At 51.9% G+C, this 22,170-nt stretch overlaps 1 protein-coding gene across 10 annotated transcripts in view; it reads left to right on the top strand.

Annotated features, from left to right (window-relative positions):
* Tnrc18 (trinucleotide repeat containing 18) overlaps positions 1 to 22,170 on the top strand; it is a 113,636-nt gene that overhangs the window by 33,008 nt on the left and 58,458 nt on the right. For 6 of the 10 annotated variants that reach the window (XM_076561346.1, XM_076561347.1, XM_042268595.2 and 3 more), the window contains 3 exons: positions 8,675 to 8,830; positions 11,230 to 11,355; positions 12,710 to 14,338. In XM_076561346.1, the coding sequence (XP_076417461.1) occupies positions 8,675 to 8,830; positions 11,230 to 11,355; positions 12,710 to 14,338 (1,911 nt within the window). The remainder of the gene's footprint in view (positions 1 to 8,674; positions 8,831 to 11,229; positions 11,356 to 12,709; positions 14,339 to 22,170) is intronic. The other 4 variants (XM_076561348.1, XM_015986301.3, XM_042268598.2 and 1 more) reach the window with 1 other exon arrangement.

The raw sequence follows: 22,170 nt of genomic DNA, 5'->3' as shown, positions 1-22,170 counted from the left end.
CCGCCTGCCTCTGCCTCCCGAGTGCTGGGATTAAAGGCGTGCGCCACCACCGCCCGTAGATACTCTTTTTTATTTAAATTTTTAGCATCTAATTTTTCTGGGTAAAATATCCTGTGTGTGTGTGTGTGTGTGTGTGTGTGTGTGTGTGTGTGTGTGTGTGTCAGGGAGGATGTTTGATTTTGTGATGGCTGAGGGGCTTGGATTTGGGGGGAGGCTGGAGGTCCCGCAGTAGGATTTGAGTTTGAGGGGCAGGTAGGGTGGGGAGGCAGGGATGGGCTTTAAGTACCTGGGACTAGCCTTTAGGCCCTCCTCGTAGGGTGGGGCTGGGTTTTTAAAAACTGGCTTTGCCTTAGCTCCATTCCTTCAGCCCAGAGGAGGTGGCAGCCACAAGTTCCCAGCCACTGCACCCAGAACACAGGGGAAGCCTCCACACCTGCCACCCCTAGAGCTGCCATCACCGGGTAAGCGTCAGAACGCCAGGGGCTGGAGAGTTTCAGGGTCTTGCTTTCGTATTTTGCAGGGGTGGGAAGGCGCAGAGAGGTTGGGTTGCCTGCTTAGGAGCCCACAGCTGGCAAGGGAAGCCTACAGAAGCCAGGCTTTAGCAGTCACTGGGAAGCTGGGGGTGGTGGGGTCAGGGCTTGGGGAGAGGCAGTTTTCTTACTAGAGTCACTTTAAAAAAAAAAAAAAGACTTCTTATTTATTTGTGTGGATGTGCGCCAATGGATGCGCACCGGTCTATGTGTGCTAAGGTGCACACGTGGAGGTCAGAGGATAGTTTTCAGGAGTCAGTTCTCTCCTTCCAGCATGTGGATCCCAGGCATTGAACTCAGTCATCAGACCTGGCAGCAAGTCCTTTGTCCACTGAGCCATCTTGCCAACTGGTGCGTGTGCTGTGTGTGCAAGTGCTGTGTATGTGTGCGTGTGCTGTGTGTGTGCGCGTGTGCGAGTGCTCTGTGTGTGTGTGTGTGTGTGTGTGTGTGTGTGTGTGTGTGCTGTGTGTGTGTGTGGGGGGGGGGGAGCTGCTTGGGCATGCGGGCTTGCCTGCCGTGGCTTGCGTATGGAGGACACCTTTTGGGAATTGGTTCTCTTTTCATTGTTGTATCATCCAGGGCTCAAACTCTGGGTATCCGGCTTGTTTGGCAAGCACTGTTACCCACCACACCATCTCACTCATCCTGGACTCAACTTTTATTCATTTTCTTTCCTTGCTTTTTTGGTAAATTATATCTCCGTGTCAGAGTTCATGGGAATTAGTCAAAATAGAAATTATCCCAGGCTTCTGAAAGTTCCTATTAGTTACTGGCCACACGCACCCTTTATACCCTTCCTTTTGCACATTCCTGCGCCCTTAGTCCCTTCATAAGGAACAGCATATGCTCTACTGCTGAGAGTCCACCCCTCTCATTTTATTCTGCAGCAGCGGCTAAGGCTGGCCTTGAACTTGCTCTGTAGCCCAGGCAGACTGAACGTGTGATCCTCCTGCCTCACCTTCTCAAGTGCTGGGGTAACAGGCTTGTGTTTTTACCCTTCTTTCTCCCTCCCTCTGTCCCTCCCTATTTTTAATTCTAACTGCACAGTTCAATGCATTTATACTGTACAGCTGTCCTTGTCCCCTGACTTCCTTTCTCCCTCCCCCAGCCCCTGGGACCTACCCTTCAGCTTCCTCTTTCAGTGAATTGGTAGTTCTGGGTTCCTTGTCACCATGTCCCTCATACAGCATTTACCCTTTTGTTTGAATAGGTTTTTCTTCCTTTTTAAAGGCAGAATAATATTCCACTGCATAGACATGCCACAAATTTGTTTACCCATTCGCCCACTGCAGAACTTTTGGACTATTTTTGTCCGGGCTATTTGAGAGCACTGCTGTAATGCTTCTGGTGTGCAGATAACTGTTCATATGCCTGCCAGGGGTTAGCTTTACAGGACTGAGCCTCCAAATCTGTCTTACATTTTTTATTTCCCCTTTAAGACAGGGTGTCTAGCCCAGGTTGGCTTGTACTGGCTATGTAGCCAAAGGTGACCCTGTGAACTGATCCTGTCCCCACCTTCCAAGTGCTAGGATCACAGGCAAACACCTTGTCTAGCATTGTTTTTGTTTTTTTGCTTTTGTTTTTTGAGACAGGGTCTTACTGTGTAGCCGGAGCTGCCTCGTGACATCCAAGATTATAGGAGAGCATTCATACGCACAGGCTTGAATAGTGTGGCTTTAGGAGTCCAAGCCTGCTTCCTAATCCATGGAAAGGACTAGAACTACTGTGGCTAGCTTCCCTGATACCTTTGGAAGCAGCATGGGGCAGGGCCTGTAAACAGGGAAGTGAGACGTGTGGACAGCCTGATTACCCCATAAGCTGGAGATGTTTGGGAAAGGGGCAGGGAAGGGTGGGCCTCATTCTGTGTGTCTGTGTCATGTGAATCTTTTCCGGTGTCTAACAGGTTGGATTCCCAGCTGCTGTGCCAAGGCCCTTAGGTGCCAAGTCCCAGGTATAGCCTTGGGAAGCCCTTTTCTTCTCCAATGGGTGGTTTCCAGGGTGCCCAGTGCACACCTGAGACCCAGAAACAAAGGTAGCATCAATCTGAATATGGCCTGTGGACTTCCTCCCTCCCTCCCTTCCTCCCTCCCTTCCTCCTTCCTTCCTTTTTTTTTTTTTTTTTTTTTTGTAGTTCCTGGAACTTGCTCTGTAGACCAGGCTAGCTTCTTTTTAGATTTCCCCAGCCCCAGCTGAGGACTGAACCCAGGGCCTTGTGCTTGCTAGGCAAACGCTCTACCACTGAGCTAAATCCCCCCCCAGGCTAGCTTCTTAATTCAGAGATCCACTTGCCTCTGCCTCCCAAGCACTAGGATTAAAGGTGTGCGCCACCACTGTTACTGGTTTTCTTACATGTTCATACCCCTGATAAACTCTTAACTTGTAAGAATAGACAGAGTGAAAAATGAGCAATGATGATTGATTGCACAATAGAATAGTCAGAGTTGGGAATGGGGCTCCTTTTGGTAGGTGCTTGACTAACGTGCTGGAAGCCCTGCAATGCAGCAACCAGGCATGGTGGTGCACACTAATCCTACCACTAAGGAGGTGGAGGCAGGGGATCAGGAGTTCAGGTCATCTCCTGCTACATAAGTAAGTTGAAGGTCAGCCTGGGCTACGTGAGACCCTGTCTCAAAAATAAAAATGGGGCTGGGGAGATGGCTCAGCAGACAAGAACATTTATTGCTCTTGCAGAGAACTGGAGTTTGGTTCTTGGTAGCCACAGTGGGCAACTCAGAACCACCTGTAGCTCTGAAGGCACTGTCACTGGTGTGTACATACCCACATGCATACATAATCCAAACAATAAGTATTTAAGAAGACAATTATAATAAGTACACTCAGAAAAAAAAGTTTCATTTTCATTCATTGTGTGTGGACGTCTGTGTGCACGGGCAGGCCATCATGCACTCCTGAAGGTCAGAGGACAACTTGGAGAGGTTCTTCCCCTCTACCGTTTGGGTGCTGGGGATTGAACTCGGGTTGTCAGCTTGTTGGCAAGCTCCCTTGTGTGCTGAGCCATCTTGCTGGCCCACAAGTACACTTTAATACAAATAATGTGACTGTGGTTGCTCATAAAAATACCTATTATTTATTTGTTTATTCAAGATGGATTTACTCTATATCCCAGGCTGGCTTCAAAATTGATCCTTCTGCCTGCAGAGTGCTCGGGTCACAGGTGAACATTGCCAAGCAATCTTATGTTGTTTTCACACCCCTCCCACCTCTTGAGATGGTTTCGTGGAGCCCAGGCTAGCCTAGAACATGCTAGCTCTGTAGTCATTGATGACCTCGAACTTCTGATCTTCCTGCCTCCACCTTTGAAGGGCTGGGATCCTAGGTGTGGACTCTCCACCCTAATCCTTCTTTTGGGAATGACAAGATGAAGTGTATAGAATAATGTAGCATTGAGCTTGGGCACTGGAGGGGTGCAGGTGATGAGTGAGTTAAGGGCAGCATATGCTGGGGCTTGGATGCATTGGGAAGAGATGCTTCACTTACGGGCAGAGTAGATCAGAAGGGTGCAAGATTCCATTCCATCAAGCTATTCAGAATGGCATGGGATTTAAAACTTTACCAGTTGTTTATTTCTGGGATTTTTTTTCATCTAGCACTTCTGGATTATGGTTGAAATCACAAATAGGGTCAACTTTAGGTTTCCTCATTCATGATTTTATCCAGAGCACAGGCAGGATGCCACTGGCTCTCCAAGAGGCTTGTACCCCCAACCCCCACAGACAGTGCCCCCCTTCCGAGGTGATAAGGAAGTGTGGTGTCTGGATTTCCCCATCAGCCCCTGGCGATCCAGGCAAGCCACAGCGGCTTTGCTTTCTCCTTTGTAAGTGAGTGCATCATGACTAACTCCTTCCGGGATGAGCCTGGGGTTACAGGAGCTGGTGAGGTATGTGCTTGGCACACAGCCTGGTGTGTAGGAAAACGACTCGGGAAAGTTGAAAGTTTTATGAATGTCATTAAATCTTTTCACAAGAAACAGAGATACCCAAGCGGGCTCTCGTCCTGACTGAGCAAGTGGCCCCCTTATTAACCCCAACTTCTGAAGATGTGTTTTTTTCTTGAAGAGCTGGGAATGGAACCCAGGGCTGCTTCATGCATAATATTCAGATGCTCTACACATTCAGCTCAGCCTTTTTTTCATTTGGTTTTTCAAGACAAGGTTTCTCTGGTTTGGCTGTGCATGTGTAGGCTGGAGAACAGCTTTGGGTGTCTGTCATTCCTCAGGAAGCTGTTCACTTCCTTTGAGGCAGGGTCTCTCTCAGTGGCCTGGAGTAGGCTAGGCTGGTTGACTGAGCCCTAGGGATTTGCCTATCTCTACTTCCTTAGCCTTGGGATGACATGGGTGTGTCACTACATCTGACTTTGTGTGTGTGTGTGTGTGTGTGTGTGTGTGTGTGTGTGTGTGTGGTTTTTCAAGACAGGGTTTCTCTGTGTAATAGCCCTTGCTGTCCTGGAACTTGCTCTCTAGGCTAGGCTGGCCTTGAACTCAGAGATCTGCCTGCCTCTGCCTACCACCGCCCGGCAGTCTTAATTTCTTAATCTGAAATAAGAGTAACAAGGTTCCTAGGCTCTAGGGCTTCAGGGGAGTGAGCAAGGATCTGGGAAGTGTCCTGAGGCATGTGGGCAAAAGACACCTGAGGTTTGGAGGTAGAGTGGGCTTGCACCCCCCCCCCCCCCCAACTCCCTAAGACAGAGTTTCTCTGTATAATCCTTGCTGTCCTGGAACTCACTCTGTAGACCAGGTTGGCCTTGAACTCACAGAGATCCACCTGCCTCTGCTTCCTGAGTGCTGGATTAAAGGCGTGTGCCACCACTGCCTGGCAGAAGTGCTTGGGATTTTGATGCCACTTTGAATGTCCTGATCTTGGAAGCTAAGCAACTTGGGACCTGGCTAATGCTTGGATGGGAGAAGTACCTGGGTCTTTGGTGGATATGACAGTCATAAGCCTGAGGACGTGATTGATATCCAGCACCCTTGTGAAAAAACAGAAGAGGTCTAAGCACTTGGGAAGGCTAAGGTGGGAGGAGCCCTGATGTTGGAGCCCAGCCTGGCCTACATAGTGAGAGCCAGGGCAGCTTGGGCTACATAGTGAAACCTTGTCTCAAAAAAAGGCAGGGGGTGGGGGGTGGGGGTGGGGGAGGGCATGGAGATGGCTGTGCAAGCATGGGGGCCGACTTCAGATCCTGGCATCCATGCTAACAGCTGGGAAGATGTGCATATACTGAATGAACATGAATATGTATACATGTGTGTGTACACACACACACACACACACACACACACACACACACACACACACACTGAGCATGGGAGCTAGCACATGGCCCCTGGCTCACCCTAGGAATCCCACTTTGTCCCAGTTCTTCCCCACAGAGACTCTTCCACGGAGACTGACCTTCCACATCCACTCCTTCGGTTTCTAGCTGGGAAAAACCTTCAGCTTAGAATATTGCTGAATTAAATCTAAATTAATTGAGATTTAATAAAATAAAACATAGAGTTCTCCAGTCTTAGTAGCTGTATTTCAGATGCTCAGGCGTGACACGTGGTCAGTGGCTGCCACATCCCACAGCACAGTGTCTGCTGGGCCCTGGTCCTCTCGGTGTAGCTGTGTATCATTTATTTACCCAGTCCTGTACCTGACTGACCCAGCTATGCTTGTGACTTTGTTGATGATGTCAGGCAGGGTGATAAGGCTGGTGGTCCTAGTGTAACTGTTCTGTAGGAACTATTTAAAGTTCCATGAATGGGACCCAAGACCTTGATCATGGTAGGTGGGTGCTCTATCACTGAGCCACACCCTAGCTCCTCACTGGGGGATTCTAGGCAGGGGCTCTACCACTGAGCCACACTCCCAGCCCCTCACTGGGGGATTCTAGGCAGGTGCTCTACCACTGAGCCAGCCTTCCCAGCTCTTTATATCTTTTATTGAGACAGTCAGAGTGACCCTGGCTAGCCTTTGTCCACTCTAGTTCAGAGTGGCTTTGACCTTTCCGTCCTCTGGCCTCAGCCTCCTGAGTAGCTCCAGTGACTGTCCTGTGCCACCATTCCTGTGTTTTGCGCCTGCTTTAGGATTGCAGCTCCATGCTCAGAGGGCATCATTGGCTTGCCTGGTCACTGGGAACCCCCCTCCCACCAGCTGTCCTTATTCCCAGCTTGGGAGGCAGTAGTTGGGGCCCCTTGGATCCCTGACGGTGGCAGGAGCCGTTGGTGGCATCCGGGCCCCAATGCTTTTGGGTTTTGCTTGCTGGGTTTCACAAGCCCAGGCAGGGGAAGGCCTGGGCCCTGCACTTCCGCACAGCCGGGGCAGGAAGAACTGGCGGCTGATGTAAGCCTTTGCGCAAACCCCTGGCTACTGGCTTCCGGACCCGCCATCTGCCACATCAGGGAGGAAGCCTAGGGCTTGGCAGGGCCCAGAGGCCCTACTTCTCCGGGACTCAGGCAGCATGGATGTGCTGACCGACCACAAGGGCCCTTGGGCTGCAGGAGTTTGCGCTGGACTCTGGGCTGCAGAAGTTGGCCGCAGTGACGGTGGCTGGACGTAGACCATGGTAACAGGCATGTGGTCAGAGGGTGTGTGCTGTCTAGCTACCGCTGCCCCTACTCGGCGTAATTAATGAGGAAGCCCTGCCTTTGGCCAACTCAGTTTTCCTGTGTCTACCCCAAAGGGCCTGGGGGTATATTTTGGGATCTTTCCCCGTTTGAGAGGTGGTCAGTGGGCACTTGTATACAGGGCTTGCATGGGGGGGCTTTTGGGGACCCAGAAGCTGGAATGTGTATATACATGGGTGGAGTCTGTGAGTTCCCTGTGGCTTAGACCAGGGGCCCCCCTGGCATTTGAGCCACACGCATCCTGTCTGTGTGTCCAGTGTAATGTTCCTTGCATGTGTTGTTGCAAACAGTGCCTACCTCTCAGGGACTAAAGAAGGCCCTCTGTGTTTACACGAAGCCCTCCTCTGGGGACTGGCCAGGATGGGCACCTGGCGGGTGCTGGGTTGGGGTGCTGGGCCTAGTTATGTGTTCAGGGCTCACTGCCTCTCTTACGGCGTGTGTTGGGGAGAGCTTGAAATCTCCCACAGAACATCTGGCCTATTTACTATTATTGTTCCTAAAACTATCATATCCATTATACAGTTCTTGATAAATGCATGCCTCCCACCCGGTTTTTGTTTTTTAAATAGTATATATATTTTTGTGGTTCTGAAGATTGAACCTAGGTCCTCATGCATACTCGACAAGCGCTCTACGTTACTTCCCCAGACCGAGGATGGGTATTTTAGACAGGGTCTCATCCTGTAGCCCAGACTACCTGGAATCTGCTACGTAGCTCAGGCTGGCCTCGGATTGCCTCTGTTCTCCTGTCGATAACCGATGGAAACTATCATTGGCAGGCTCCATCTTTTTAAAACCTTTTTGTCTTTTGAGACAAGGGCTCGCTGTGTAGCCCAGGCTAGCTTGGAACTTGCCATCCTTCTGCCTCAGCTCACAAGGGTTGGAATTGTACATGTATGTCACCATTCCTGACTTTTGCTGTTTTCCTCTCACCTTGTGATGGTTCCACATGTCACACCTCTCAGGTTGGGCTCTGAGATGTCCCGCTGGGGGGTCACTGCTCTTTGGCCATGCCAAGGCCTTTCCTCTTGGGGTGTCCGCTTTTCCACCAGTTACATGGGCACTGTAAGTGTCTAGTGGTTGTCCAGTTACAATCACTGGACACTCAGGCTCTTGCACATCATGGGTAACTGTGGGGTCCTTGGGGATGTTGGTGTCCTGTGCTGAGGTCAGAACATGAGCTCCCTCTCCAGTAACCATTACACTCTGTGGGTCGCCTGGGTGGTCGCTGGGGGCCCCCTACTCCCATTCCAGACTGGACTCAGGCTTACATCTGCAGCCAGAGGAGTAAAACTATTCTGTGTGTGTGTGGGTGCTCAGGGGAAGTCTAGCTGTCTTCCTTGGTTGCTATGGTGATTGGGCCCATAGGGTGTGGCCCGGGCTGGCTAAGGGGTGCCTTTTGATCTCTCTGGCAGTGAAGGATTCTTGCAGTGAGGGGGGGCCCTTGGGATGGTGGTCCAGGTGGTTTACTGGTTTGCTGGCTGCCTGACAGGGGACCCCCCCCCCACTTTCTCTGCAGGCGAGGCCTTCTTGGGCAGCTTTGTGGCCAACGGGATGGGGCCCTCGGCCTCGTCTCAGGGGAGTCCAGTATCCCTGCCTTCTGACCTCTCCTTCCGCTCCCCCACCCCCAGCAACCTGCCTATGGTGCAGCTGTGGGCCGCCCGAGCCCATGAAGGTAAGGAGTGGGCCAGATGGGAGGGGCTGAGGGCTGCCGGGCCACTGTCTCAACCATGATAGCAATTTTATGTCCCCAACACCATTCTCAACAACTTTCTCACAGTGGCCTCCGTTTTTTCCCTCTAGTACTCAGTGCTTATCTTGTTACCACAGGGCCTTTGCACAAGCTGTTTACACCTCTGCTTGCAGCCTCTCACCCCAGCCCGCTGGCTCCTCCTTCATGGGCGGCTTAAGCAGTCGCTCCTCTCCCTCCTATGTGGTTATTCCCAGGTGGTGTGCCGTTTTGAGGTCAGGGGCTGGTGTTTATTCAGTGAGAACTATCCCCGCCCCCACACTTACTCCCACCTCATGCCCCAGCTATTGTGGGGAGCCTCAGGCCTGCGTACTCTGGGCTTTTTTTTTTTTTTTTTTTTTTTTTGGCAGCAGTGCTGGGAATTGAACAAATCTAAGCCCCCATGCATGGGAGGCATGCCTCCTCCACCTCTGGCTCTGGTGGATTTGGGGTATTGCTTGGTTGAGGTTAGGGCCCTCTTATGTCTTGTGGACCCTGTGGGCTCCCCTAGAATCTGGGATACTGTAGTTCTGGGAGGCCCCTGTTGCCTGCTTTAGGTTGTCTTGGCCATTCCCTATTTCCTGGGGTTGGAGACAGAATGAATGCCCACCAGCATGGGGTTGTGGGCTGCTGAATTTTGCTCATCGGTTGCTGGAAGTGTCCCTGTCAGGCATGACAGCGTGGTCCTTCCTGTACAGAGGAGGTCACCAAGGCTGTTCTTCCTGGGCCTTTTGAGACAGGCACCTGAGTCCAGGAACGAGTATCTATGTCTTGCACAGGGAGGGCTGTGTCCCCTCTGCTGGGTGTTTGCCATGGTCTGGGATACTGGATGCTTGTGTGGGCTGGTGTTCTGAGTCCCTCCCACTGAGTTCAGCCTGGGTGAGTGGTGAGCAGAGGCTTGGCGCAGGTCACCTCTCCTGTGTCACCAGTTCAGGCCTTCCTGAGATGCTGATAGCAAACACATATGCCACTGACGTGACCTGGCCCTGGGGCTGCGTTTTTGGGCCCGCCCCATCCTCTGGGAAAGGGGCTGAGGTACCCATCTTGCAATATGAAAGCAGAGGGTCCCGCTGCGAGCAGCTTGAGCACTGGTTCATGTTCATCTGCGATGCTGTGGACCGCCAGTCTGTTTTGTTTCGCGACTTGTGTTGTGGGTTGCCTTGTCTTGTTTAGTTTTCAAGACAAAGTCTTACTATGTAGTGCTGGCTGGCCTAGAATTCACTGTGTCGACCAGAATGGCCTTGTATTTGACGCAACCCTCCTGCCTCTGCTTTTCAAGTACTGGGATTACACGTGTGAAGCCACCATTCTGGACAACCCCCTTTTATTTATTTGTTTGTTCATTTGTTTATTTTGAGACAAGGGGTCTTTCTTACTGTGTAGCCCAGGCTGGCCTTGAACTCGCAGAGATTCACCTGCCTCTGCCTCTGCTGGGTTAAAGGTGTGCGCCACCAAGTGCTCAGCTATCAGGTGATGTGGAGAAAAAGACGTCAGCCATGCCTTGCATCCCTAACCTCAGACAGACGGAAGACTAGGTCCAGGGATACTGTTCCTTGTTGCTCTCCAGTAGGACCCCAGCCCCAGGCAGGACATAAGAAGCTTTGCCTGGCCCCTCAGTGCCCGTCTCTCATCCCTGCTTGCTCTTCGTTGTCTGTGTTTGTTGCCTGTCGCCACCCTTCCTGAAGTCACACCACTTTCTCCTTGGGCTTCACTGTAGGAGCTGTTTCAGGGGACTTAAGAGGTCTTCCTTGCAAGACCGGGCAGCTAGAGATGCCTGGCTTCTGTGTTCAGAGAAGGCAAGCAGTCAGTTCTGAGGCACACAGCAGAGGCCCGTGAAATCCATTCATCCAGGGTCCACACTCTGCTGAGGTCTGGGCTTGTAGGGTCCAGGTTCTTCAGTTCAAAGCCAGGTTTAGGTACAGAATGATCTCTTAGATAGTGGTCTACTGTGAGTCTGTTTTTGTTTTGTTTTGCATTGTGTTTAATCTGTAAAATGAGATGATAAGAGTGTGTGGTCCTCTTAAGGTTGCTTTTGAGGTTTAAAATGAGAATCATGGCTTCCGAGTCTCCTCTAGGTTGGGTCCATTCTGATTTTGATTCTGGGATATTTGAACTTGCATCTAAGCCCTTGTGGGTTTCCTGGGCCTCAAAGAAGGCTTGAGGTGGCAGGGTGTGGAGTGGGACAATGGCCACCCTGCGAACTGGTGTTAACCGCTCGGCTTCTTGTACCAGGGAGCTGACAGGCCACTGTGTTTTTTTTCCAAGGAAAAGAAAATGCTAGAAGGAAGTTCCCTATGGGGAAAGCATGACTGACTGGTCTAGACCTCTCTGTCTTCTCTCCCTAGGCTTCTCCCACCTGCCCGGTGGGCTGTACCCATCCTACCTCCACCTGAACCACCTGGAGCCCCCCAGCAGTGGGAGCCCCCTCCTCAGTCAGCTGGGTCAGCCCAGCATCTTCGATACCCAGAAAGGTTAGGAGCTGGAGGGGGTGGGGCTGTTGCCTGGCAGGGAGGGGGTGGCAGAGTGATTTCCTGGGGTTTCTCTGGGGGGTGCCCTCTGTAGGATTACAAGTATCTTCCATGTTGTTTTCTTGGGGGGTCCCTAGGATGGAGCCCAGGGCCTTGCAGGTGCTAGGAAAAGGCTGTACCACTGAACCACAATCCCTTTCCCCCAGCCTCTTCACGAATATTTTCTTTTCTTTTATTGACATAGGGTTTCTAGGTAGCCCTGGCTGTCCTGGAACTCACCATGTAGACCAGGCTGGCCCTGAACTCACAGAGATCCACCTGTCTCAGCCTCCCAAGTGTTGGGATTAAAGACGTGTACCACCATACCTGACCTTCAGCTATATTTTCTTTCCCTTCTTTCCTTCCTCCCCCCCCTTTTTTTTTTTTCCTAGACAGGGTTTCTCTGTAGCTCTGGCTGTTCTAGAACTCACTCCGTAGACCATGCTGGTCTTGAACTCACAGAGATCCACCTGCCTTTGCCTCTTGAGTGCTGGGATTAAAGGCATGCACCACTACCACCTGGCTTTTCCTTTCCTTTTTTAAACTAATAATTGAATCATTTTTTTTCCTTCCTTCCTTCCTTCCTTCCTTCCTTCCTTCCTTCCTTCCTTCCTTCCTTCCTTCCTCCCTCCCTCCCTCCCTCCCTCCCTCCCTCCCTCCCTCTCTCCTTCCCTCCCTCCCTCTCTCCTTCCCTCCCTTCCTTCCTTCCATTCATCCATCCGAGGACAACTTGGAATTCTTTCCTTCTGCCACACTGGCCGGAGATCAGACTCAGCTCCTCAGCCTTGACAGCAGACACTGACATGCTAAGCCATCTTGCAGTCTCTCCTCCATTCCTTCCTTTCCCTCCCTGCCTTCTCTTCTCTCTCCTCACCTCTCCCTTCTCTCTCTTTCCTCATGCAGCCCGTAGTGGCCTAGACCTTGCTCCATAGCTCTGGATGCCTTTAAAACATCCACCTGCTTTTACTTAACATCCACCTGCCTTTACCGCCTTGAATGCTGGACTTACAGGTGTCGGCGTCAAGGTGCCTTTTTGAGACACAGTCCCAAAGTCCCCTCACTGTCACTGTGTCACCCACAGCCTTTTAATGAGCCCTGGGTAGCTCTGAAAGCAGCCTTTGGCCTTTCTTCCTTTAGAATGAGGAAACAAGCCGGGGAGGATGAGATGGCTAAAGTCAAGTTGTTACTCACTTTCCAGCCATGCTTGGCCCTTCCCTCGGGTAGACCAGGTCCCTACACGTTGTCTCTTTGGGGTGCCATGCACCCTTGGGTTATGCGTGGGTAATTATTCTGGTTCACTGTGTCCTTTTCTCCCTAGATGGCTTCTACCTGCCTGCGCCTGGGACCTTGCACTCTCACGCACCCTCGGCCAGAACCCCCAGTGGCCACTCCTCAGGTGGTCCAGCCAAAGGCTCCTCCCGGGAAGGTGCAGGGAAGGATCGCTCAGGCCGTGGTGGAGACCCCCCTCCGTTGTTTGGCAAGAAAGACCCTCGGGCACGTGAGGAGGTATCCGTGCCCCGTGGCGTGGTGGACTTAACCCAGGAGGCCCGAGCTGAGGGCCGCCAGGACCGTGGGCCCTCACGCCTGGCTGAGCGCCTGTCACCCTTCTTGGCAGAGGCCAAAGCCAAGGGTGCTTTGCAGCCATCCACCTTGAGCCTATGCAATGGCGCGGTGGACGCAGGGCTGGTGGCCGAATTGGGCCGTGGAGGTGCCAAGGAGGTGGCCAGGCAGGAGGAGAGTGCTCGGCTGCTGCGGCGGGCTGAAGCTCTGCTGCCCACGGCAAGGCCCTGTGGGTCCCCACTGCCACCACCGCCGCCACCACTGCCTCCCAAGGGTCCCCCTGCACCCCCTTCCTCGACACCAGCTAATGTCTACACCGTGTTCCGTGAACCAGGCCGTGAGCACCGCGTGGTGGCACCCACCTTTGTGCCTTCTGTGGAGGCCTTTGATGAGCGTGTGGGACCCATCCAGATAGCATCTCAGGCTCGTGATGCCAGGGCCAGGGAGCGTGAGCCAGGCCGTCCTGGCGTCCTGCAAGGTCCCCCTGGATCTCCACGACTGGAGCGACCAGAGGTCCTGCGGGAGAAGAGTTCTGTCATCCGTTCCCTCAAGCGTCCACCTCCATCCGATGGACCTCCAGCCCGATCCTCTCGGTCCTCCCCCGATGCCCGCGCCTACCTGCCCCCCAAGGAACTACTCAAGCCTGAGGCTGACCCGAGGCCTTGTGAGCGTGCACCCCGAGGCTCTAGCTCCTCTGCTGCCCAGCAGGCTGCTAAATTCTTTGGCTTGGAACCATCCCGACTTCCCGGGCCGGAGCACAAGTGGAAACCTTTTGAGCTGGGCAACTTCGCCACCACGCAGATGGCTGTCCTAGCTGCCCAGCACCACCATGCCAGCCGAGCTGAAGAGGAAGCAGCTGTCGCCGCCACAGCATCCAAAAAGGCCTACCTGGACCCAGGGAGTACAATGCCCCGTGCCCCGGCCCCCTGCGGCAGGCCTGGTGCCGACCTCCACTCTGCAGCCCATGGACCCGGAGAGGCCTCTGCTATGCAGAGCCTCATCAAATACAGTGGTAGCTTTGCTCGGGAGGCCGTGGCCGTGCGCCCTGGCGGTGGTGGGAAGAAGAGCCCCTTTGGAGGCCTGGGAACCATGAAACCCGAACCTACACCCACATCTGCAGGTCCCCCCAGAGCCCAGGCCCGACTTACACACTCTGGAGTCCCTGCAGCTGGAGGGGGCCGGCAGCTGAAACGGGACCCAGAGAGACCTGAGAGCGCCAAGACCTTCGGGCGGGAGGGCTCTGGTGCCCAGGGGGAGGCCGAAGTGAGACACCCGCCCGTGGGCATTGCTGTGGCTGTGGCGCGGCAGAAGGACAGCGGCAGCAGTAGCCGCCTGGGGCCTGGGCTGGTAGACCAGGAGCGCTCTCTGTCACTGAACAACGTCAAAGGTAGGTGCTGGGTCCTGATTTTGTTTTGTTTTGGTGGTGGGAAGGTCGAACCTATAGGATCACTAATGCACAAGATAGGCAAGTACTGTGCCACTCTGTTATTTTTTTTTGGGGGGGGGGCAGTCATCTCCAGCTCACGTTGTAGCTAAGAATGATCTTGAACTTTTGATTCCCTTGCCTCCACTTCCTGAGTGCTGGGACAGGCGGCATGTGCATCCTGACACTGGTTCATGCAAGCTGGCATGGACCCCAGGGCTTGCTGCATGCTATGCAAGCAATCCAGCAAGTGACCCACACCTCCAGCCCCCGTTTCTCGTTAAGTTGCCCAGACTTGAACTTGCTGTGTAGCCTACATAGGCTTTGGATTTGTAGTAGTTGGCATTATACCAGGCCTAGTCCCACTCTTAGATTTTACTCTGTGGGTGTGGGTGTGGGTGTGGGTGTGGGTGTGTGTACAGGTGTTATGCGCAAGTGTGGAGGTCAGAAGACAACCAAAGGAGTTCCTTTCACCGTGTACTTTGTTTGAGATAGGCTCTCTTATGATATTTACCTATTGTGTGTGTGTATGTGCGTGCATGCCCAGACACACACGTGAGTACACTGCACACATGGAGGTCAGAGGACAAGTTGTAAGAAATGGTTCTTCTTCCCTGTGGGTTCTGGGGATGGAATTCAGGTCTTCAGGCTTGGCAGCAGGCTACTTTACCTACTGAGGCACCTCTCTGGCCCGAGACATTTTCTCTTGTGGGGCTTCAGAGACCAGGCTAACTGGCACCAGATCTTCTGTGGATTCTCTTTTCTCCACTTCCCAGCTTTACATGCTTCTGTGGGATCTGAACTCAGGTCCTCACACTTGTACTTTGCTTTTTCTGAATCCTCTCCCCATTTTCTAATCCTTGGATCTGCTTGCCTTGATGTCTCACTTCTAGTTTCCTGCCCTCCACCCTTTTTAAAAAACAAAAACAGGGCTTCATTGTGTTAGCTTGGAACCTACTCTGTAGACCAGGCTGGCTTTGAACTCATAGAGATCCGCCTACCTCTGGAGTGCTGGGATTTAAGGCACGCACTAACCGCTCCTGGCTGGTTTCCTACTCTTTTTCTCCCAAGCCTCCCCTGCTCCCCAGTACTGCTTGTCCATCGTGGCTGCTATTGAAACTTTGATTGCCTTTCCCATTATCCATATAGACGTGTAGAGTACAGGAGAGGAGAAGGAAGAAAAAGACCATTATGTTTTCCCAGCACCCCAAACACTTTCCTGGCTTTCCCTGAATTCATTTCCCCGTGCAATTTGTGTCTACCTGCAGAGTGGCTAGCGCGGCATAGTCTTGGTCTTAATGCGTTGTTCCTGCATCACAGTGTGGGTCATTTCTCCCGAGATGGTGGACTCTTTACAAGTGTCATTTTTTTTACGGTCTTTAATATTCCGTGGGGAGCACATGCCAGCAGGTACCATAGTTAGGTTTCTGATCCCCTGTGGGCATTTTAAGTTTTTGCCTGCTCTCTTTTGTGTCGAGAATGCTGTGTGGAATATTTTTGCACGTAGTACCTCTGTGCTGTTTTGAGTCACTTCATTATGTCCTGGAGATTCCTAGGAATAGACTAACCTTAAGCCTCCCGAGTCCTCCGGAGGGGTGGGGGGTAGAGCCGGGTGTCGCCTCATTCAGTGCCTCTGGTGCCCTGTCAACATGGGGCTTGGAGCATAGTAGGTGTTGGGTAAACAGATGAATAAGTGAATGATGTGGATGGTAGAGACAGCTTCCTGACAGGCTTTAGTGAATCTTATTTAAGTGAAGAAATGTATGTGCATGCGTGTGAGTGTATATCGTGTGTGCTGGTGCCCAGAGATGTGAGAAGGGGCCATCACATCCCTTACACTTGCTGAGTCTTCTCACCAATGCCCTGGCTGCTGGTGTTTTTTTTTTTTTTTTTTTTAATTATTTCTATTTGTGTGTGTATACGAGAATGTGAGTGTGTGAACATATGTTTGCACATATGGAGGTCAGAGAACAACTTCCTAGTGTTGATTCTTCCCTTCCACTCTGGGTTTAAGGGATCAAATTCAGGTCATCAGGCTTTGTGAGGCAAACAGTTTTACCCTCTGGATCATCTGTCTCCCTTAGCATTTTTTGCCATTTTTATTGATTCATTGATTGATTGATTGATTGATTAATTGATTTGTGTGACTATGTGTTTGAGTTTGTGTGAGTATGTGGGCATATGTGTGCCAGGTTGCATGTTTTAAGGACAGAGGACAATCTTGGGTGCCAGTTCTAGCTGTCTACCTTGTTTGAAGCAGAGTCTCTTGTTTGTTACTGTGTACACCAGGCTAGCTGGATTGTGGGCTTTTGCGGGGCCTTTCCAGTCTTTATCTCCTACATCACTGTAGGAGCTCTGACATAGGTCATCTATGTGTTTTGGGGATCCAAGCTTGTGTCTTCACACTTGCACAGGTGAGCACTGTATCTGTTGACCCAGCTCCCAACCCCCCTCCCCCTTTTTGAGACAAGGTCTTGTTAATAGCTGAGGCTAAGCCCAAACTAGCCTCAAACTTGTAACCCCCCTGCCTCAGTCTCTCTTACCACTGTTAGCCACCATGTTGAACTCATTTTTGAAGTTGGATCTTCTTCCAGAACTTGGTAAGTTGGTCAGTATTTTGTGTATTTTGGAGACCTATTTTCAGCATCTTTATTGAACTCTGCACTCTGTCAGCTAAGGGCAGAGCCTGCTGCCATGCTAAGGGTCTGTGGTTCAGGCATTAAAGCTGAGTATGTCCTGGTGAGGGCTTGGCAGGCTGAGTGAAGGCTGGGAAAAGGTCCGGGCCGGGTGAGGTTTCCCGTGTTGTGTGACATCTCAAGGCAGGCATTGTTTCATGTCCCCAACTTTTTCTTCTCTTGGACCACAGTCCAGGGCCACCCACAAAGCTCCCTTCCTGCAGCTTCCAGACTACACACCCATAGCTGTACTGGGACCTTGTGTATATATCTCCTGACATGCCCTGGGTTCCTCCCCTTCCCAGCCTGCTGCTGCTGCCTTCTGGGCTCCATGGTCTTCATAAGTGTAGTCTTCTCTACGACCTCTCTCTTGGACTGATTTCATTCCTATTTCTCAGACAACCTAGCAAGGCCAGGTGTTCTGTCACTCTTATTTGTAATGTCTCTGTCATTCAGGTTTCAGGGCCTCACCCAGCCTCAGGGCTGGGGTACTGGGCCTGGGTCTTTCTCCTACCACTGTTTTATTTTTGGAGATGGGGTTTTACTGTGTAGCCCTGAGGAGGAACTCATTATACACATCAGGATGGTCTTAAACTCACAGAGATCCTCCTGTACTACCACACCGGGCTTCTAGCAGTATCTTTATACCACCCAGTGCTCCAGCTGGTCCATGCTTGTTTTCCTGGTAGAATATCCCATCCTGTGTTGACTGTCCCTAGCTAGTCCTTGGATGTCCTTATGTCTCTTGAGAACATCTGAGCCTTTGGACTTTGAATCAGGATGTGTCTGCTGACTTTGAAATCTTCTATCATAGAGGTCTAAGTGAATGGTGCTTAGTGGATGTTTGCTGACTGAACGATCGTCTTGCTCTGGGCAGAGATACCTAGCCAAGGAAGCCAGCCAGTCCTCTGACGAGAGGGGGTGGTTGCAGCAGCACATGCTTATTCTGGGATGGTAAGATAGTGGACAAATCATCTACCCTGAATAGGGTTCTGTGACATGGTAGGGTACTCCTCTTGTGTGTTTTGGGTGGCTTATGTTTTAGTGTCCAAAATACCTGTGCCCACACGGGTCATAAGTGTGTGTGTGCAAGAAGAGGATATGGTTTGAGTTTGGGCTTGAGAAGTTGTTTGTCTCTGGTGCTTTCTTTTACTGATGGGAATGAAAACCACTGCCACATGTATACTACGTGCTTGCTAACTCAGCCATGCCCCGGCCCCTCACTGTCTAGGCAGGTGCTCTACCACTGAGCCACACCCCAGCCCCTCACTGGGGGATTCTAGGCAGGTTCTCTACCACTGAGCCACACCCTAGCCCCTCACTTGGGGGATTCTAGGCAGGTGCTCTACCACTCAGCCACACCCCAGCCCCTCCCTGGGGGATTCTAGGCAGATGCTCTACCACTGAGCCACACCCCAGCCCCTCACTGGGGATTCTAGGCAGGTGCTCTACCACTGAGTCACACCCCAGCCCCTCACTGAGCGATTCTAGGCAGGTGCTCTACCACTGAGCCACACCCCAGCCCCTCACTGGATATTCTAGGCAGGTTCTCTACCACTGAGCCACACCCCAGCCCCTCACTGGGGCATTCTAGGCAGGTGCTCTACCACTGAGCCACACCCTAGCCCCTCACTTGGGGGATTCTAGGCAGGTGCTCTACCACTCAGCCACACCCCAGCCCCTCCCTGGGGGATTCTAGGCAGATGCTCTACCACTGAGCCACACCCCAGCCCCTCACTGGGGATTCTAGGCAGGTGCTCTACCACTGAGTCACACCCCAGCCCCTCACTGAGCGATTCTAGGCAGGTGCTCTACCACTCAGCCACACCCCAGCCCCTCACTGGGGGATTCTAGGCAGATGTTCTGTTGTTGAGTTCTCCTTTTCTGTTCCCTCTCTTGCTTACTTCCATTGGCTCCTCACTGTTTCTTTGCAGGTTCCTGCCCCAGGGTGCCTTTCCTTCTACATATCTCACTTTTCTTCCAAACATCTGTTCTTCCTGGCATTTAGTGTTTTTTGATTGCATTTCTCTTCTGTCTGGTTTTAAGTGGACAGCTGTGTTGGGACCTGAGCAGTAGAATGCATACATCTGGTGGAGGTTGTTGGATGGTGAACTAACCACAAGCAGAATCGTCATGCTATGATCAGTGCAGTGAGAGAGAGGAATGAGGGATATGATGGAGGGAGAGGTGGTCAGGAGATGGTTCCTTCCTTCTTGATGTCAATTTAAGTCGAGTAATCCATTGGAAGGGCATTCTGTGTGGAAGGAACAGAGTGTCCCTAAGATGGGAAAGGGATGCATGTGATTGACATGCAGAGATTGGCAGCTAGGGCTAGGGAGGGCATCTGGACCCCGTGATGTTGGCCTAGGGCAGGGGCTTGGCTCTGTGGGGTGACTGGACAGAGTGAACTGTGAACAGGTCATAGGTAGCTACAGAGTGATGTGGGTAGGGTTGAAGCCCCTCAGAGCATGGGGCCAGGTGTGGTAGTCATGTCACATTTCTTTGGCAGCCAGCCAGTTTGCTGCCTGTAGTGGCCTGGAGCTCTGTCTAGTGGCCCTGGGCATGGAGGCTGCTCTGAGCTGGTGTCTAGTGGCAGGTGACACTTGGGACAGTAACCCAGGGCAATTCGGTCATGGTATACAGAAGACTTGTGGCCCCGAGCCTAGGCTGCATTCCAGGCACCTCCCCTTTCTGGGGCCCCAGCAGCCCCAGCAGCCAGCGCCGTACTGCAGCTGGTCTTAGACAGAGACTGGTGGCACGTGCCCTTCCCAGATGGCTGAGCCCTTGGGAGTGTGTGAGCCTGGTTGACGTGGCGTCTCCCCTGGGACAAGGAAGTATGAGCTCAGGCTCTGATTTCCAGGCACAGCTGTGGAACTCGGGGTGGCTCTCTGAGCCTGGGCCCTGCCTCATACCTGCTGTTCCTTTCTAAGCTAGTTTCTCAATGGTTCCTGGGCACAACCCCTTCTAATTCTGCTAGTGTGTGTGTGTGTCTGTGTGTGTGTCTGTGTGTGTGTGTGTGTCTGTGTGTGTGTCTGTGTCTGTCTGTCTGTCTGTAGGCCAGAAGTGCCTTCCTCAGTTTCTTCTACCTTTAAAATTTTTTTTTTCTTTTTAAAATTTTGTGTGTATGGCTATTTTGCCAGGGTGAATGTCTGTGCACCACGTGTGCCTGATGTTCTTAGAGGCTAGAAGAGGGCATCAGATTCCCTAGAACTGGAGTTACAGGTGATTCTGAGTGGTCCTGTGGGTGGTGGGAAGTGTGTCATCTGCAAGAACAGCAAGTGCATGTACTGCTGAGCCATCTCTCCAGCCCCTCCTTGTCTTTGGCAATAGAGTTTATGACCAAACCCAGAGCCCACTGGTTCAGCTAGGCTCTCTACCAGCAAACCCTGGGGATCCCTCTGCCTGCCTCCCCAGTGCTAGGATTACAGTTTTGTGCTGTTTTGTTCAGTTTATCTTTTACTTTTATATTTATTTATTTATTTATTATTCGTTTTTTTCAAGACAGGGTTTCTCTGTGTAGCCCTGGCTATCCTGGAATTCTCTCTGTAGACCAGTCTGGCCTCAAAACTCACAGAGCTCCTCCTGCCTCTGTCTCATAAGGGCTAGGATTATAGGTGTGTGCCAACATTGCCTGGCTTGTGCTCAGTTTTTAAATATGGGTTCAAGGGATTCAAACTCAGGTCTTTATTTCACCAACCCAGCCCTCTCCCCAGCACCTGGTTGGTTCTGTCACTTTTTGCTGTTATTCTTCTTGGCGGGGAGAGGGGTTTGTATTATTTCTACAGTTGCTGTGACGGAATATCCAACAAAAACATTTACTTAAGGAAGGAAGGAAGGAGGCATTTATTTTGGCTTATAGTTTGAGTGCATGGTCCATGGTGGTGGGGGAGGCGCAGAGGCAGGATTGGGGGACATCTGTGGTCAGGAAGCAGAGAGATGTGAATGCTGGGGCTCAGCTCTCCTCCTTTAGAACTTTGTTGATGTATGCACCTGTGTGAGCATGTGTATTCAGATATGTTTACTGTATGCACGGGTAGAGACTAGGAGAGGGTGTTGGGTGTCGTCCTCCACTCCTCTCCTACCCTGTGTCCTTGAAGCAGGGTCTCCTTCTGAAGCTAGAGCTCATGCCACCTTGGCTCACCTGGCAGCCAGGCAGCCCCAGTAATCCTCAGGTCTCCAGTCCCTTGGAGCTGTGGTTACAGCTGTGTGCAAGACACCTGGCTGGTTCCGTGGTTCCTGGGACCCCAAACTGGTTCTTATAATGACAGAACAGGTTCTCTTAACTGCTGAGCTCTCTCTCCAACCACTTTCTTCTCTTAAAAATATTTTTTTTTTACATTTATTTACGTATTTGTGTATATGCACACATGTCAAGCTCAGAGGACAGCTTTCAGGAATTCCTTCTCTCCTTCCGTCAAGTAGGTCCCGGGGGTCCCGGGGATCGAACTCAGGCTGTCCGGCTTGCCTACATTGCTTGCTGAGCCGTCCCCTGGCCACGCTGTTCTTTACTAGGTCTGAGTCGGCAACCCAGAGCGTAGTTCTGCCCACATTCAGGAGTGGATCTTCTGACCTCTCATGAAGCCTCTGTGGAAACCCCTCATAGACAGACATGCTCACAGCTTTGCCTGCTTACGTCATTCTGGAACCCCGTCATGCTGATGATGTTCACCGCCACAGGAGGGTTCCAAGTTAGTTTGAGAACTCCATGGCCTCAGAGGCAAGGAGTGCCCTGGCTGGGTCCCCCCCCCCCCCCCCGAAGGTGGCATTGCTCCCTGCTTCCTGCTTTCCTTCCTCCCCTTCCTTAACTTGCCCTTCCAGTCACTTTGCACTGGTGTAAGTAAAGAGCCTGGTGAATGCTTCTGTGGGCTGTGGCTCTGGGGAAAAGGGTCCTGCAGGTGGCCAGGGACACCTCCCTCCCCTGCCCCACCTCTGTCCACTCTCACCACTTAAATTGATCTGGGTTTCCCAGTGTGGGGCCTGATTTTTTTTTAAAAGATGTTCTAGGAAGCCCTGAGGTTCACTCCAGGTAGACTTGCTGGCTCTATTCCATCTGCCTCCAGGCACTGGCCCTGTCCCATACTAGGCTGTTTGGCGGTCTGTAGCACGTGTGGCCCTTGGATG

The sequence above is a fragment of the Peromyscus maniculatus genome, chromosome 23 (genome assembly GCF_049852395.1).
Source record: "Peromyscus maniculatus bairdii isolate BWxNUB_F1_BW_parent chromosome 23, HU_Pman_BW_mat_3.1, whole genome shotgun sequence".
NCBI lineage: Eukaryota > Metazoa > Chordata > Mammalia > Rodentia > Cricetidae > Peromyscus > Peromyscus maniculatus.
Note: the sequence above shows the minus strand (reverse complement) of the source record. Positions and strands in the feature narration are given on the sequence as shown.